The sequence below is a fragment of the Mesocricetus auratus genome, unplaced genomic scaffold, assembly GCF_017639785.1.
Source record: "Mesocricetus auratus isolate SY011 unplaced genomic scaffold, BCM_Maur_2.0 Super-Scaffold_100003, whole genome shotgun sequence".
NCBI classification, from domain to species: Eukaryota; Metazoa; Chordata; class Mammalia; order Rodentia; family Cricetidae; genus Mesocricetus; species Mesocricetus auratus.
The window spans coordinates 68,336,797-68,356,295 of NW_024429188.1; the positions used below are offsets into that span (position 1 = coordinate 68,336,797).

At 37.1% G+C, this 19,499-nt stretch overlaps 1 protein-coding gene across 6 annotated transcripts in view; it reads left to right on the forward strand.

The window, feature by feature from the left end:
* Window positions 1-19,499, forward strand: part of Diaph2 (diaphanous related formin 2) — a 722,722-nt gene that overhangs the window by 558,456 nt on the left and 144,767 nt on the right. For all 6 annotated transcript variants that reach the window (XM_013115224.3, XM_040744363.1, XM_040744364.1 and 3 more), the window contains one exon: window positions 19,029-19,124. In XM_013115224.3, coding sequence (XP_012970678.1) covers window positions 19,029-19,124 — 96 coding nt within the window. The remainder of the gene's footprint in view (window positions 1-19,028; window positions 19,125-19,499) is intronic.

The following is a 19,499-nucleotide window of genomic DNA, read 5'->3' on the forward strand; positions in this document are numbered from 1 at the left end:
GAATATTTTCACAAAACCACACTTCTTAAAAGCCTCTTCCTGCAAATGACCTCTTTTATTTATTTTAAAATCTCTATCTTTTTCTATCAATTCTAGCATGATCTCTGTAGCAAATAAAAAAGAGAGAGCTTTTCCCATGAGAACTTCTGTCAAAAAAATAATCTTCAACCCTCTTTGGATATATAAAGAAATAGTTTCCATCTCTCTTAAAGTAAGTTTGAACATTTTTCTCTGATGAATACTTTACATACTCAAACAAACGGCTTCAAATTTCTCATGTATTTCACCACCAAGATTCCTTTCTCTTTTCTAATCCCCAGTGATTTAAGTATTGTATCAACAGAGAGTTTACAACACATTCTCCATAAATTTCTTCATCCATTTTCTGTTTCTCATAAAACAATAACCCAGATTGGGTAAGATTTAATGATACAGGGTTTATTTAGGCTTTTGGTTCCTGAGATCCAAAGTGGGTAGCACCTGGTGAACCACCTGCCAGTGACAGAGTCCTGAGGTGGGACAGAACATCATGTAGCTGGAAATGGAGAAAATGTTATGTATGCTGGTACTGATATTTATCATTTGCTGACAAAGCCATGAAGATTCAGTGAAAGAATTCTATTCTGATAACCTTATCTAAGCTTTAGCACCTCCCTAATAGCCTACTTCTATACACTTCATTTGGTTTAGTTTGCACTCTCAGTACCTCACAATGGGCATTAAACTTCAACACATGAATCCTTGCGTGCAGGGGAGGGATAGTGAAACCATATCCAAACCATAGCATTAGTGACATTGGTTTCCAGAACTTCATGTCTCTCTATCTGTGCTTAATATGGGGTTCATATTGAGCAGTATCAATTCTTTGGATTTACTTTCTATGGCTTGATTTTCATAAAACATTAGGATACCCTCCAAATGGTATACTCCAGTTTTCAACCCATACGCGTGTCTGCATATCACTCTGTAAGACAAAGGGGCTATTTCATAATGTCCCATGACAACAACAGTGTAAAAGCATGGGTGATTCTTCTATAGTAAGGGATATTTGGAGAAACATAAACTGTACTTCTTTTCCTTACAAGTTCCATTTTTTTCTTAAATGCAATCATTATTCCATTCACTATTTTATAATCATTCCATGTATCTTTCTTCTTTCCTTTGGCCAGCATGTTTTGTTTTTAAACCCAACTGTAATTCTACTCTTGGTAAGAAAACTGAAAGCAGATTTTAAAAAAAAAAGTATTCTCTCATACAATACATTCCAACTATAGTTTCCTCTGTCTCCCCTCCTCTAAGTCCTCTACCCAGCTCCCCCAGATGCACCCCTACTCAATTACCCTTCAGAAAAGATCAGGCCTTCCAGTGATACCAACCAAGCATGACATAACAAGATACAATAAGACTAGGCACAAGCCTTCATATCAAGGCTGGACTAAGCAACGCGGTAGGAGGAAAAGGGTCCCACTAGCGCACAAAAGAGTCAGAGACTTCACCACCCCCAATTCTCAGTTAGGCATTCCACAAGAACACCAAACTACATAATGATAACATATATTGCAGAGGACCTAGCGCCTCCATTGGGTACCCCAAACTCTAAGGGGAGAGACCCGATGGAGATCTCCCATTTGGGCTCCCTTTTTACCTAATGTTTGGCTGTGGGTCTCAGCGTCTGCTCACATCAGTGAAAGTTGACTTTTGTTGGTTTAATTTATTTTATCTTATGGTTTGCTTTTTTTTTTTTTGGTTTTACTAGACAGGGTTTATCTGTATTGTTTTGGAGGCTGTCGGTCCAGCCTAGCCTCGAACTCACAGAGATTCGCCTGCCTCTGCCTCCCGAGTGCTGGGATTAAAGGCGTGCACCACCACCTCCCGGCTATCTTATGTTTTTTTTGAGACAGGGCATATCCCTGGATGTTCTGATACTTGTTCTGTAGAGGATGGCTTCAAATTGAATGATCTACTGCTTATACCTCCTGAGTACTGGATTAAAGGCATGTGCCGCCACCACCCAGCAAAAGCAGACTTTTATAACCAATGTATTAAATTTGGAAACTTTCTTATCACGTCTCTGATACATAGACAGAGCTTGACTAATCATTATTATTGTTTACAATTCTTTTTTTCTTTTACAGAAAACTATTGAATTATTCAGTATTTCTTAAAAGTTCAATGATTTTTATATTTAAAATGCAGCTTGGTTTTCGATATATTCACAGCATGCTCAGAGTCTCACAGGTCCACTGGCTCTAATATTTATTAGAATAATTTTATTTACCATATGTTTGTGTCATTGGAAATGTTAGGAGAAAAAATTGAATTCTGAATGTGAAAGGTCTTTTCTTCTTCTATCAAAAGAAAAAAATGCATTCTCTGACATTAATAAAAGTCATGCTGATGTTCTTTTACAGGAGACTCACCAAAATGACAAAGAGCATGAAAAATGTAATTAGGTGTTTTCTTGAACTGAGTTGGTTGGTTTGTTCTCCTATCTGATAAATTCAAGTGCACAAAAATAAAATTGCAATTAATAAGAGAGCAAATGTGGCAGACATATTGATATGCTAGGTAATATTAAAACAGTTGTCATTATTTTATGTACATAGAATAGAAAAAGTAAATTTGACTTTTTTTGCAAATGTTGATGAATTTTCCCCTGAAAACCACTATAATAATTGGATTTATTTATTCAATTCTCACTGAAGTAGCTGAATTAAGGTTTCAGAAAAACAAACAAGTATTCTCTATCTCTAAATATATTAACTAATCTATAAAGGTTTGACATTCATTAATGCTTGCTGAGGGAAAAAATGTGTTCTGGAGATTGTGTTTTTCTCAGTACTGCATTAACTTATTTCCACAAACCCTGCTAAAGCTTTGATTTCTAAATCTCTCCCCAGTGAAATCATACCTCAAAGATGTTTCATTAAAATGACAAGATAAGCTGCCTTGTATCCCTATGCTGAAGTTAGAAAAGGGGCTGAATCTAGGAGATCTTGTAAATTGTTCCTGAATTTTAGGGAAAGAAACAAAAAGTATTAACCTCGGTAAAAATGGACAGCATCTCCATCATCAAAATAATAGCCCAAAGAGAAAGCTGATAATGTTCCAAGCTTTGACTTGCTGTGTGATCTTGTTGTCATGGTGGTTGCATTAGTAGCTCATGTAGACTTAAAATATGGAGTTTGTTGTTGCGGATTGTGAGAACTGCTATAAGTTCATGTTTTTAAAGGGGGTATACTTTAGAATTGCTTTCTACATTGTGCTGTCTCTCACTTGTATTTGCCTACCTCTCTGCTGTTTATAAATATTTTCTTAGAGAGTTAGTAATAGCTTAACTGGCTTAATTGTGCTGCTAAATCTTATTTCAAATCATATGAAATTGCTGCAGTTTGACCACTTTTGACCTATAAAAATGCCAGCTTCATGTAGTTCAAGCTAATAAAAATCCTAATTCTCCAGTAAAAAAGGAACATTCTGCTATTCCATAATCATTTTTGGTTATGGATGAAGCTCAAATTCTGTTCTACCCTAGTTGATCATTTATAGGTTATTTGACATTTAAAAGAATTCCACTGCAGATTTTTGGCATTTAAAAGGAACTTTTAAGTAAGAAAACTCTCTTCATGTTACTGCAAGGCCACTCTGGGAAACACACCTTCAAAGAGTTACCTAAAGATATATTGGTCTCCCATTGATATATTTCTCCTGTTTCTACAGTATTTGTTAGAGAAATATTCAATATATTTTGTTCATTTAACATTGTTTTTGTCTTTGTTCCAAATGAATATGCTATGATCATTCTAATTAGATCAAGCAATATTTGAATACGTGAGCACAAGTATCCAAATTATACTTTAAGGTTGAGTAAATGATTAATCTATCTAGCACATCTTAAGCATTCTAGGATTGACTCTGATGTAGGAGTTACATCTTTTTTATTGCCCTCCCAATTCAGAATAAACTTGAAAATATCACCAAATTTCAGCAGTTAACAGATTCCTTAACCATCTTCTCCCTTCTTTTTTGAAGGCAGTGCTAATATGAATGCTTACTTGCTGAAACAAACACAGTGAAACTTTTAAAGCCTCCTTGCTTGAGTAATTCCTTTAAAGAAATCAAAATCCTTCCTATTTTCTTCTTTTTCCCAACATAGAAGCCATAGTCCTATAAAAGACCCAGAATCCCACATATCACAAGAGCACAAGTAGTGTATTTCTTTGAAAGGATGGGGATAAATTTCCCCTATACTAAAAATCACTAGCTGCCATGAAAGCTCTGAGTGAAAAATGGTCCTTATCATTTCTTTGTGGACTGCAATTTCCCTTTGTTGATATAGGCTATAAATAGGACAGAAAGCGTCCTGAATGAGATCAGATAGTATGCAAAGTCTTTAGTGATGAGTTTAGATGAACAAATCGTAAAAGGAACACTATTGCCTTGACCTAAATCTTTGCAAGAGCTTTTGGTATCCTCCTCACTCCTACCCTTTTGACAAGTGCCAGTTTTTAAAGCACATTATTTGAAGAGGAAAAAATAATTGTAAATAGTAAAAGTTATTACTGTTCAGTGGACAAGCCAGGTAAAGTATTTGATACCTTATTTAATAAAATCACTAGTTTTCTCCTTTAGGTAGGTTTGTCTGAGCCAATTTATCAGTATTTGAACCATACTAAAACAACTGTCTTACCAGACACTTGACTCCTGCAAGTACTTGATCCATGCCTAAAGTATAATCTGAAAGTTGGTTAGTATTATGCAGTATTTTTCTCTCATGACATATTACATATAAACTAAGCAGAGATCTTCAATAAAGAACTTATTTTTACTCAACTTAACCAGTGAAACTTTTTATTAAATGCAAATTAGCTCAGAGATGAGCTCCTGGAGTCCAGTGGAAGAGAGGGAGGAGGGGTCAGGATCATGATGGGGAAACTCATAGAGACAGCTGACCCTAGCTAGTGGGAGCTCACTATGGACTGACAGCTGGAAAACATTCATGGAACTTAAGTAGGTCCTCTGCATGTGGATCACAGTTGTGTGACTTGACATATTTGTGGGCCCCTGGCAGTGGGCCCAGGATTTATCTCTGGTGTGTGAGCTGGCTTTTTGGAGCCCATTTCCTGTGGTGAGATGCTTTGCTCAACATTGATGAAGGAGGAGGGGCTTGGTCCTGCCTCAACATGATGTGCCAGGCTTTGTTGACTCCACTTGAGAGGGCTTGCCCTTTCTGAGGAGTGAATGGTTGTGCTTGGAGCAGGAGGATGGGAGGGAAGGGAAACTGTGGTTGGTATGTAAAATGAATAGAAAATTTAAAAGAAAGAAATAAAAACAAATGAAAGCAAACTCTCTTCCAATGTGAACTGCATCAGGGGAGCAAACATACATGACTTCAGGAGGATCCCTTACCGTTAGTTCTGTGTTTGACCCAGTATTGTCTAGTGAGTAATTACCCAATGGTTCTGTACTGGTAGCTTGGAAGAGTCAATGGCAACTTCATAAGAACATGCTGAGGGAATGATAACTGAAGCAGTACTTCATCATCGCATCTCTCTCTGCTGTCCTCTCTGGAGCCAACCGTTTTTAAAAGGTCCAGGGCAGCAATCTGTTTGGAATCTTAAATCTTTTTTAGTTAGTAAGCCAAAAAATGTTCCAATTTTTATCAGTCGTGGTGGCATATGTCTATAATCTAGGCACTTAGGAAGCAATGTAGGAGAATCAGGAGGAGTTCAAGGCCAGTCTGAGTATAAAGCCTGCATACATAAATAAATAATATTTTAAAAAACAGCCTACCTATTCAGGCCTATCCATTGTAATTCAGTATAAAGATATTTATGGAACTAGGTGGTGGTGGTGCATGCCTTTATTCCCATCACTGCGAAGGCAAGGGCAGGCAGATTTCTGTGAGTTCTAGGCCAGCCTGGTCTGCAAAGCAGATGCCAGGACAGCCAGGACTGATACATAGAGAAACCCTGTCTCGAAAAACAAAAAATAAAAAATAAAAATATTTGTGAGAGTGGTAGAATAGTACCTGAATAAAATAGCGTAGTTGCTTTATAACATAGTATGATATAGAAGCCATGGGAGTGCTTGAATTAAAATCAAAGTGATACAAAACTCAAATAAACATCTCACACTCAGGCATTTGTGATGTTAAATTCTAAGGAATGATAATCTTTAAATGCCAGCATTTTCTCTGGTTTCACTAGGTTTTAGTGGGAGTTATTTAAACATTAATATTACCTATGACTTTGTTTTAAAAGATGCACAAAATGTTCAAAAGTTGACATGATTATATAATCCAAGGTGCTGGTGCCTAATTTTGTAGTTCTGTACTATTTTCTTTTAACCAGTCAACTCATATAACTCAATATATAACCCATAGTCTTTGCTCACTAATTTCTAATTATAGATTTTTCTCTAAGGAACTATCCTATGTTTTATTGCCCTGCCTGTGTTCATGGACACTGAAGGATTTAATTTTAGAAAGCTTGAAGCCAGAAAAGCAACTTTTTTTCACCAAGTAAAAATTGTAAAGTACTCAAGGGGTTAATTAATGTTGCCTTGATTATTTAAGACACCAAAAGGTCTAATATACACTTGTCACATTGCTTTTAATGTAGAATCTTTTAAAATTCAGCAGTCACATTAAATTAAATAGTAATAATGATATTTAAATTTCACTCTGAGTTCTGCCTTAGGGTGTTATTTATTTATCTTTAAATTAATTATTTCTCATTTTATATCAAATTCCCTTTTATTTTGTGAGGTATATAATTAGTGCCTCTCTGAAATTTAATTATTTAATAAAGTGTACTATGGTTAATATATGTCAATTACCTTTATAAATGTTTCTGAAATGTATACTTGTATACTTTGACCCCTCAATAGGTCTGGTAAGCTCAAATATATTCACATTTAAATTATATATACATTTAAATGTATACACATTTGAACTTCTAAGTATAAAGTATCTGGTTTAATCTTTCATTTCTTAAATGAGATGCATAAGGGAACATACAAAGATAAGGTCACTCAAGATAAATACTAAATAATAAACAGAATTAGCATAGCAGAAGCCAAGGAAAAATAAAAAGTAATTTAATTTTCTATTATGTATTAGACCATGTCTGATAAGCCCTGAGTCTTAGAAAAGGCTTACACTTCAATCATGCAATTTAGCAAGTTTGGTTTTGGTTTTGTTGTTGCTGTTGTTGTCGTTTTCAAGTAGTAATGATTATAGTTAAGAAATGACTGAATCAGTTGGGAAAGCTATGCTGATTTGAAACATTCTACAGGGAAAGTTGTGGTATAAATTTCTTACAGATTTTAAAGATGGATAAAAAATGTAAGAGAACATTCACGAATTCCAGGCCTAGGGACTAAGGATAAACAAAACAATTAGGATAAGAATCATTATTCGTAATAACCAGAACCTAAAAGCAACCTAGATGCCCCTCAACTGAGGAGTGGATAGAGAAAATGTGGTATGTTTACACAATGGAGTACTACTCAGCTGAAAAAAACAATGGAATCTTGAAATTTGCAGGCAAATGGACAGCACTAGAAGAAACTATCCTGAATGAGGTAACCCAGTCACAAAAAGACAAACATGTTATGTACTCACTCATATATGGATTTTAGACATGGATCAGGGGAGTGCCAGCCCACAATCACACTGCCAGAGAATCTGGGAAACAGAACCTTCAATAAATGACTGATGGAAACAGAGGCAGATACCTACAGCTAAACACTGAGCTGAACTCAAGGAACCCAGGGACAGAGAGGGAGGACTGATGAGCATAGGGGGTCAAGACTTGGCTTGTTTAATCCACAGAAACAGCTGACCTGAACACTGGGGAACTCTTGAACCCTAGATGATGACTGAGAGACCAGCATTGGACTGATCCAGATCCCCTGAATGGGGGTGTCAGTGAGGAGGCGTAGGGGGCCTTGGGTAGTAGATCAGTATTTACCCCTGGCATACAAATGAACTTTGGGTGCCCATCGCACAAAGAGGGATGCTCTCTCAGCCTGAACTCTTGGGGGAGGGCCTAGGCCCTGCCCTGGATGAAATGAAAGACTATGGATACCCTGCATGGAGGGCCTCACCCTCCCTGGGGAAAGGAGTGGGGATTGGGGAAGAGGGGATGGAGGGTTGATGGGAGGGCATGGGAGGAGGGGAGGAAGAGGGAGAGGGACCTGGGATTGACATGTGAAGCAACCTTGCTTCTAATTTAAAAATAAAAATTACATAGTTTTTTTAAAAAAAGAAGTAATTAGGGGGTATGATAAATAATTCCTTATGATTAAATAAGCTTTAGACATGGAAAATCTTAGATAATGTGAAATTTTGTGAATGAGAGGATTGAGGAATAACTGGTAATTTGGGTCTTCAAAGGAAAGAGAGTTCATCATGGGAGTGTAAGTGTAGTTATCTCCTCCATTGAAGAACCATGAAAGTTTTGAAGATGCCATAAGCTCCCAGGGTCTGAGAAAACAAAGGCCATAGACTATCCAAAGACATTTTGGTCTGCTGTCTATGTAGTTATCTTTGAGCATCTTGTTTCAACTTCATCAGGAGATGCCAGTGAATTTGCTAATAGGACATAGTTATTGCAGGGTATAGAGAAAGATCTAGCTATGCTTTTGAATCTTAGTGTCTCTCTCGTGGAACAGTCTTTCATGACTCTCAAGAAAAGAAGGAAGAGAGGAAGGAAAGGAGTGAGCAAGAAAATCCTTCCTTTTTCCATCTTGCTCCATTGATATGCATTACAATATTAAATTGTATTGTCATATATATATATATATGTATATATATATTATAAGTGTCTGTCATCAGCTCCTTTACTGAGCCAAGAAGCCCAGGCAGCCCTTTATGCTTTGCACATGCTTTGTGTTCCTCAGATACTTCCAAATGGGGCAAGAAGAGAGCTATCCATAAGGTAGCATGCCTGTAAGTGATAGCTCAAAGTGAACGGTTTTCCGAAAATCCTCTTCATCCCCTTTCAATCAGTTTGCCTTCTTTTGTGTGTGTGACATAGATGGCTATAGACTCAAAGACACAAAGATGAAGGGATATTTGGCAAGTCACTGGAGAGAAAATAAAAGTAAATGATAGCAGTGGTGCACATATATAGAGAATATGGGTAGATAAGAATGAACATCAAAGATACTGAAGTAAAGGGCTAGAGAGGTAGCTCAAGGCTTATTAGAAATACTGAAGGCCATACTTTTGATGCCCACCACTGCAAAATAAAGAAAATAGTATTTATTTAGCTTGATTTGATGATACCTGCCTTTTACTGTATCTCTCAGGTTCCTGGATGCCTATATGACCCCTTTTTTAATACAACAGTAGTAACAACAAAACATTGAAGTGATAACAGGAGTGAATCAATAGGACTGTTGTACTTGGAGGGATAGTCTTGGTTGCATATTGAATGGTGTGTATCAGTGCACTGTGACGCTTGACCATGAAGCTGCTCAGAACTGTTTCCCGTTCCTCCTTACTCCTGCACAGATCCTTATACTGAGTGACATTAAAGCAGTAGTTACTTAAATGGTAGACAGTCACTCTTTTCTCTCTCATCTTTCTCTTCAGGAATAAGAAGGAGGGGTAGTGAGAGTGGTGGCTCCTTCAGTAAGGCATATCCAAATAACTAAGCAATAGTGAATGAATGATACTCTTTGGAGTACACATAAAATTAATATTGAAACCACAAACAGAAATCTCTGGGAAGGTAGATTTGGTGTTCCATGTCTAGAAGCAGTGATGGCAAAAACGCAAACCAACCAATGAAACAAACAAACAAACCAATTTTGTGTTTTTATCCATCCTTAGGTGAGAGTTCCGAATAAATCATGTGGCTATGCATGGGTTTTGTTTTGCTTGATTTTTCCCCAAACTGATTTTGCTTTTTAAAAGAGAAAACTCTGTATTATCTTTTATTAAAATGTCTGGTATTGGGTCTGGAGAAATGACTCAGCAGTAAAGCATGTATTACTGTTCTTGCCAAGGGCCTTAGTTCAGTTCCAGCACCCATGTCAGATTTCTTCATAGCCAGGAGTTCTGATGCTGCTAGCATCCGCCTTTTTTAATGCACTCACAAGCACCAATCTACAAACAGAAGCACACACATATGCATACTCTTTAAAAAAATAAAAGTTTCTGGCAAAGGTTTGCTGTCCCAGTCAACTAGATGCACATCTAAAGTATGTCAGTGTGGCTAAACAACAAAGAAAGCTATCTGAGTTCAAGGCCAGCCTGGTCTGCAGAGTAAGTTCCAGGACAGCCAAGGCTAATAAAAACTACATTTTAAAAATGTTCAATATGTTCGTGAATTTGAAGTGTAGTAATTCATCAGTGTGCACTCTCCAGCTGAAGTGGTCAGAAAAATACAGGAGCCAGGGAGATGACTCAGAGGATAAAAGTACTAGCTGTGTAAGTTCAGTTTGATCCCCAGAACCAACTTAAAGAGTCAGTTGATGGCATGCATCTATATTCCCATCACTCTCCCAAGAAGTATGGAGCACAGCAACAGAACTAACAGAGACCCTGCCTCAACAAGGTGTAATGTGAGAACCTACTCTGGAAAGCTGTCCTCTGATTTCCACAAGTGTGCCATGGCATGTGTGTGAAAACCGTCCTCCCCCTGCCACACACCATTTTTCTAAAATTAATTTATGTAAAAAAGGATATATCATATGCACATTAACTTCCTGCACTTAAAAGATAAATATCAGTTAAGTTGCTATGCAAAAATATGGAGTGACAAGGAATATATGCTAATAACAACAGTGAAGTTATTAATTGCTTTGCTGCAGTTGCACAGGAAGTTGGTGGGAAAGTTGATTCATTATAGAATCTGATGAGCAAGAAAAGAACACTACAATTTGAAAGTAAGATTGACAGCTGATGGATTGTCCACTGTTCCTTCCATGCCAACCATCAGCAATTAAGAGTTGTAGTTCCCTCATTTACAACATTTTTATACTTAGTGATTGGACTACCTTTACCTCTGGACGTAGGACATTTATTACAACTTCCTGTGTATACTCTCACAATGGCAGTTTTTGCAAAGTCATTTCCATTCCACACTTAACTTGTGCTTGTGCTAGTCACGAAGTAACATAGCGCATTTGGCCTCAGGTTTGTGCTCTGGATGCCAAAATTAACCCTTCTGTCTGTCTTCTCTGTATCATTATTAGTTTTGTGTTTTTTTATGAAAATGATGAGATTTTCTATACCTTATTGTATTTGATAGGTAAGAAGTTATATATGTCAATTGGAAGTGCCTAGCATTAGTGAGAGAGTGGGTTCTCAAATAGAAAGGGAAAACGGAGGAGTCTTAAATGTAAAGTCTCCATAGAAGACTTTGTGTCCTTTAGTCCATCAGCCACCTATGTCACCTAGAGAAAGGACAAACTGAGGGACAAAGAGGCAGAGGCTGTTAATTCAAACTATCACTTACATGCATTTTACCAGATAGATGGCTGTCTTCAGATTAGAAAGCAACATATGTCTTTCCCTATTTTAAACTAGCAGAGGATCACAAAGTATAAAGGGATGCCTGCATCTCTTGTCTCAGGCAGGCACTTCTGGTATTCATGAGCACAATTTAATATAGTAGTGTACATCGGTAGATAAAGATAGGAAAAGGAAGGATGTATGCATGTATGTATGTATATATGTATGTATGTATGTATGTATTTGATACTTCATAGCTGGCTCTGCACTGAAATAGGAAGCATCTCAATTGCAAGTAGCCATATATTGAATGCTGATATTCTCAGATACTTTCCCCTATGGTAAAACCTGTTTCATTTGACTGGCCCTCACCAAGGTCCTTCAACAACTCAGAAGCAAATTTGAAGATCCACATACTATTTACATTGACAGCATGTGCTCTAAAGCAAGCATGGACAACCTTTCTTTATAAAGAGCTAACTGGTAAATATTTTATGTTTCAAAGGCCACACACAACCAAAATCTGTTCTTATAGCACAAAAGCCACCATAAATGATGCATAATGAATGAGAGTGGGTGTGTTTCCATAGGACTTGGAACTGAAATATGAATTTTTGACATTGTCGTGTAGCATAGGATATTCTTTAAGTTTAAAAGCCGTACAAAATATGAAAACTGTCTTTAACATGTGGATGGATTGTAACAAACTTGTGATGTTAGTTATGGTTCTTTTATTGGTTCTGCCTGGCAGTTTCCAGTTCTGTCAACCGGAGCAAGTCAATTTATCTATGCTTGATTCAGTTTCTTTGCCTGAAAAAACTAAATAGGATTTGATATAAACTGGATTTATATCACCTGGAATATACTAGGCTCTCAATAAATGCTAGATGTTACCAATATTGTTACCCCCAAAGTATCTTTGCTTTATCATATCTGAAAGATTCGCTTTCCTTGCTTTTCTTTTCACCAGTGGTTTATGCCCTTAGTAAATGATAGATTCTAATAAAATAATATTAATTATTTAAAATAATTGAATGTGCGATATTTTACCAGTAGCATCAACAATGGTTTTTCTGGTAAATATTAACATCCAGGATTATTGGGAGTTTGTGTATTTATAGAATGCCTAATTTTCAACTTCCAATCCTCTAGCATATAGGTAACGGAAGGAAAAAATGAGTAAGCATAAAGATTATTTTTAGCTACCATATACTATTAAGCTCTCTTACCTCAGGGCAAGCTACCAGAAATATCCCTCTGGTCAAAAAGTTCCTCCACAAAAAGTCTGCCACTAGAAATCCATTCATTTGTGTTAACAAGCTTCTCTTTAAGATGCAAATACATCAGACACCATTTAATTCTCCAACTCAATTTCCCTTATAACTCTTACATAACACACAACATGTAGGTAGGTGGGGGAAAGTCAATTAATCTTTCATGAGTTTGGAGCAGAATATCTACTTATGACATCCATCCCCCACCCAAAAAATATTATCCATGACTATAAGAAACTAAAACAGTAACCTTACGTTTAAATTATTTAGAAGGAGTGCTATACACTTTGAAGTTTATGTGGACTCCGTGGTTCATTTCATTGTGGGAAACTTGATGGATACCTGTTCTGACAATGAGATAAGCCAACAAAATGAGTGAAGTCTATAGAACATTGTCCAAGAATACTTTTAAAATTAATTGCAGGAGCTTGAGTCTACGTTTTTTTCTCTCCAAAAGGCTATTACTTAGGAGTCAAATATTTTTCTATTTTGTCTTAAAAATGTTAGTCACTGCTTAGTATGATCGCTGCACAGCCCCATCTCAGCTCAGGGTTACTAGTGCTTTCTTCTAAGCTCCTGTGTCTGCTTTGCTCTCTTGCATTTTTTCTTCTTTTGAACAGGAGCATCTGCCTTCATCCCTTCTCTTAAAACACTGCGCTTGCTATTTATACCTTCTTTTAATCTCTTTGGAATAATATCTTGATTCTTTTACCATACTTTCTGGCTGTAAACAACTTCATAGACCATTATTTTAGTGAACATCTGTTGGTGTTTCCAAATCATCATTAACTCCATTCCAATTAAACCACAAACTAACAAAACCTGCCATCAGATAGGGGCTTTCTTGGTACTGTGGACTACAATACCTGTTACATCTGTGGAGTAAGTGCTTTGCATAATGGCTTGATTTCTCTTTATTCTGACTCTCTCATGGCACCACTGCTACACTTATCCAGAGATATTAGTGTTTGCAGCATGGTATGCCATTGGTACCATATTGCATGGGCCTCCCGTTTGGTCCTCATTCCCTCCTGCTGTTCCATATTCAATTGTAAGAGCCGTTTATCAGCCCAGGGCCTTCATTTTTTTTGTAGATCCCTGAGAAGGGATTTTTGTTTCCTTCTTTTTGATAAGTGAGCAGTCTTCTAATTTCATGTCATGTGCAAATCCATACATCTTGTACATGTTCTTAATCCAGACCTTGATAGCTTATGTGAGAAAGATTGAATCCAACACAGATTTTTCATTCCCTCCACTTGTCATTGCCTTCTAATGTTGTCAGCTTCCATTTACTACTGCTGATGACCTTGTTCACAAAACCGATTTGACTTTGCTACTTACGCCTTGCCCAAAAGTGTCCAAATGGCTGAGCTTGGTCCAAGCTTGTATGCAGAACAGTGTTTGTCATTGTGGATTAAAGTCTATTCTTTTTTCCTTTAAGAATACAATTGATTTCTCTCCCAAGCTGGTCTGTTGTTTTGCACGCTGCTGTGAGGCTGATCGTTAATGTCACCCTCATCACATTCCTGTCCTCCTGAAAATCTCACCATGGATTTTCAGAGTTGCTTGGCACCCTTGGAATCTTCTTACTTTGATAACCAAACCTGTTTAGATCTATGCTTTGATCATTTCTATCCCATTGTAAATGCGGATCTTCAACTTTCTCCCTCATGCCATACTTACTTTCTTTCAAATGACTATGATGATTCAACTGCTCTTTTACTCACTGAGAAATGTATGGTTTGGAACTAGGGATGTAGTTCATTGGTAGAGTGCGTGCTCAATAAGCACAAGGTCCAGGTTTCAAACCCCAGCACCATAAAATTATATGCTAAGTGGCTGGACTGATAGCTCAGCAGTTAAGAGCACTTGCTGCTCTTCCAGAAAACCTGGGTTTGACCACCAGCACTGATGTGGTGATTCACAGCCATCTGAAAATAGAGTTCCAGCAGATCCAACACCCTCTGCTAGCCTGTATGAGCACCAGACACACACATGGTACACAGACACACGGAAAAAATGTCCATACATGTAAAATAAATACTAAAGTAAGTTTTGGTTTGTTTGTTTGTTTGTTCCAGACCAGACTTCTCTGTGTAGCCCTCGTTGTCCTGAAACTCGATTTATAGACCAGGCTTGCTTTGAGCTGCCTCTGCCTCCCAAGTGCTGGGATTAATAGAGTGCACCACCACCGCCCAGCTTAAAACACTCTTTTAAAGCATATAATAAGGGCAGTCAAAACTAATATCAGATAACAATCAAAACTAGTATCAGAGGTTTGCCTGGGTGGTAGGGATAAGAAAGGGAGAGTGATTGTATCTTGGTATGGTGGTAGTTACATGGGTATATCAATCTGTTAAGAGTTAAACTCTACACCTAACCTAAGATCTGTGCATTTCAGTATTTGTGAGTTTTTAAATTTGCATAGCATACAGAAAGAGAGAATGGGCACACCCACAAATATGCTCTAATTGCACTCTAGATTTGACTATCTTTGAACTGGTTGTTATTTTTGGTGGTTTTGTTCCCATTCTGTTTCATTTATATATAACTACCATACCTAAATTACTACAGACGTTTAACATTTTTGGAGTCTTAGTTTAGACCCTGTTCATTCATTATGTCTTTCCCTGCCTTTCTAGTTCACAGAGTACACATTTTCAGTTTTAAAGTGAATTTATGCAGGTATTATCTCACATAGAAGGGTCCTACCCTCAGGAAGAAGCATTTATTTCTTTGTGGGGGGTCACTTGTTGCTAGTTGCTAGCAGCTTTCTTCAGTTTTGACAGAGATCTTTAATTATAAAATTGAAAATTTCAGGAAGCTGCAATGAAGCCGTTATGCTCAGGTTTTTAAGATTCTAAGAAATGACATCCTTAATCTGTACTGCTCCCAAATTGGAAACTTTTGAAAAGATTTGGGTCTTGGATTAGGTATGCTCAACCGATAAAGTGTATGCAAATATTATAAAATCCAACAGACTGTGAAACCCCAAACACCTGTTCCTAAGCACTTAAGATAAACTACATTGAACTTGTATTATGTTTAGGTTAGTAATTCTCAAGCCTGGTGAATTGCAGTACAGTCTTCAATAATGAAAGTGCCCAAGATGCTGTTCAGTTACTAGATACAAAAGAAGTATTCTAATTAACAATGTTTGATATAAGAATTAAAGCAGAGAATAAGAATCGTTTCAGAAATGGTGTAGCTAACAAATTGGCATGCTACAACTTAACAGATGTTGTTGGAAGGTACATAGCTCAGAGGTCAAACATACACACAGTGTACATATGGTACACATAGTATAGTAAGTAGTGGGAGATATGTGTTCTCATGTTCTTAATTCTTTTCCTTGCTCTTCAACTTTGATAGAGGGGAACAAAGGTGCTGCCAGATGGTGCTACACAAACAGTGGGTTTGCAACACTCCAGAGGAGCCCTAAGCTTAGAAAATCCCTAATATATTATAATGGACTCAAAACAAAGCTACTTAGCATTTGCCCTGGAGGAACATATAAATTTTTTAAACGGACAAACCTACCATTTACCTTAGATGGAAGTTCTGTGTCATGTAAAACTATTGCTATAAAAATAGGCTTTAAAAATGTGTAAAATTGTGAGAAGCCCATAGAGAATACTCTCACATAAGTATGTGCTAGCCATCAGGGAATAGTTTTGCACAAAAGTATAGCAGAGAATATTAATTTACCTAGTGTTTATTTTAATCTGTAGCATCCCCAAACTCTTTGGGGGAAGTAAGTCTATACCAAATAGGTGCTAAAAACTGAGCTTTATCATCCACTGAATGACAAATACCGTGGGAAACTTGAAACAGAAGGTGTCAGCCACACCTTTCAGATTATCAGATAATAAGCTGTTCATAGAGTCCTGAAACTATATGCAGCCCACCGAGCTCCTTGGTGTTCTCTGTAACTAGTTGTGCAATGGTGGTTATAAAGTGAACTATAAAATCTTACTTCTCAGCCATGCCCACGTATAATCATTTTAATGGCTAAAAACATTAGAAAATTATCTCTTGATATTCCTTTACTCAGTAAAATAGCTACTGAAAGTTATTTTAAAAAGCACCTATGTATGTTTAATACTTTTTGCTTGCAACAAAAATAAAGTATCTACAATCCCAGAGCTCCTATGCTGGGGTGAGAAGCAGACATGACAGGCAAATCTCTAGAAGCCTCGTGTTAACTAGGGTCAAAGGAGAAACAGACAACAACAACAAAGAGAAGTTGTCTCCAATATGGTAGAAAGAGTGACACTTGAAGTTCTGCTCTAGCTTGCATTTGTGTGCTTTGGCACACACACACTCACCCTCCCACATACACACAACTGGGGACGTTCCTGGAACATTTCACATAGGTCCTCGGGTTTTCCTAAGCCTAATTATTCCTAATCATCCAGACTCCTCCTGCTCAGCCTTCTCTACCCCAGGGCGGAGTCTTAGTGAGTATATTGATAATTTCAATTTTTTCGTTACTCAGACAAATATATTATGTTCTTAGTCATTTTTCTGCCTCCCATTTTGCCTCAATGCTATTTGACAAGCCTCTCTAAAACTCAAGTTTGATCATGTAACATGGCTTCCCATTGCTTTTAATTTTACTGCCGAATATGTTGGCCACAAAACATATGTGCTATTGAACACCTGAATTCCAGTAAATTGTTAAAAAGTACATATGCACTAGATTTCTAAGACTTGGTCTGACAAAAGTATGTCAAGTATATCATCCTTTTTAAATGTGTTTTCATTAATATGAATGATATGGGGTTCATGTCTAGATACCTTTAAATACTGTCTGTGTGATGTCTTGGTTTTCTTATTCCTATCTGAAGAGGTATAAGAAATTTAAAGCATCTAATACATGAGGTTTAATTATCCCAGCCACATTCTATCTATACCAAGCTTTTAACTACTTCGTTCCTCTTTTATTTCTTTTGGAAATACTGTGTGATGATCCAAATATGTCATTGATCTTAATGTTTACAAGCACGGTCATCTTTCTGTAATCACTGGGGATACTGCCGCTACTAAATTTTCACCAGCTCTTGGATCTGAGAACCTCTGTGTTTCTTTTCCATTTTTACTCAATATCCTATCCTAGGTAGCATATCTTAAAAGGATAAATAATTGTAACATTGAAGAAATTTCAAGTTGACTTGTAGAGCATAGTGATTTTAGCTTCTTCTTATCCTATAAAAGAAATTTTCCTATAATGTAATACTGCCTACTTAACGAAAAATAGGATTTAAGTTTAACCTTGGACTAGAATGGGAGATATAATCTTCCCCCTCACCTCTTCCTCACCTTTTCTTATCCTTCCTACCCACAAAACCCATACTCTAGATCCTGTACAGTTAGCTCAAAAGACCCACCTAGTGAGGGTTCTTTTCAGCAGTTAAGCAATTTATTGTGAGAAAGTGCAGGTCTCTGTAACATTACTGTCAATTGACACTTTATTATAAATCCTGTTACAAATATCAGGAGTGTGCTTGATGATCAGAGTTGTCAAAGGTAAGAGTAAGGTGTAATGTCTTAAATGCTGTGTCTGTTAGGGAATTCCATGAGCATCCTTTGAGTACTCCACCATTCTCGTTTCTAATAGTTCTTGCCCATACGAAAAGCCTTTAGGCACACACCAGCATTCTAAATAGCAAAGAAGACTTTTTGGCTGATGTCTCTCAATATAAAATGTGGCCTTTCAGATGATGTGGTCACCTTTTCTTTATAGAATGTCAGCATTTCAAAATGACTAAAGGATATGGATTAGGTAAGAATTGAATGCAAATGTGTTTTGCAAATAGTGCCTTTTGAGATAATCGCATATGATGGTTGAATGCTGAAGGTATTAATACAATCAGTATTTAACCTTGTGTACCTCCGCTTCATCAAATCACACCCTGCACATTGATTGCATTAAGCCAGGTCAGTGGTTTCTTGCTTAGGAATATCTTAGAAGAATCTTAACAGAAATGCTGCAGTAGCTGATCAGCTACTGTTTATTTGCATACTGAGTGTGTCATCAATAATACAAAAGACAAGGTCTTTAAGTTGAAAGAACAGTGGGATTGGCATGAATTTTGCTTAATGGTGCGTAATAAGCAAAGTAGTCTGTGATGCCAGAAACTGACAGGACCCATTATGTTAAAATAGATATATGTCTTTAATTTAAGGGTATTATGTAAATCTGACAGGAGTTTTTCCCTTTATTTTCCTGTAGTTTAACTTTAATTGCCATAAGATTAATTCCGATTTCTCTCGTCCTCCAGAGGGTGATGAGACCGGAGTGATGGATAATCTTCTGGAAGCCCTACAGTCAGGTGCAGCATTCAGAGACCGCAGAAAGCGAATGCCAAGGAATCCGGGTAAGACCCACTCTAGCTGCTGTAGCCTGGTAAATGTGAATGTTCTATGCCAAGTCCCTCTTCCAAAACAAGAAGAGTAAACTTTCTCAGGAAGATGGTTTTTCTCAGCTGATCTCAGTTGGTGTGTGCAATTTGTGTAAGCCCCTAATGTAAATAGTTGGCAAATTTTAACCCTATAAATGTATCTTAAAATAGCCATGTGTTTTGAAAAACTCAGAAATAAGGACTCCCACTGTGGTTAATATTAAATATTTTAGTTGTTGTTTTATGAGCACGAGGCTTGGGTAGAAGGTGATTAAAAACCATAAATGTAATTAGCTTGTTTCTACAGTTCATTTTTGGTTTTCACTATACTGTATTGCCCATTGTTGTTAA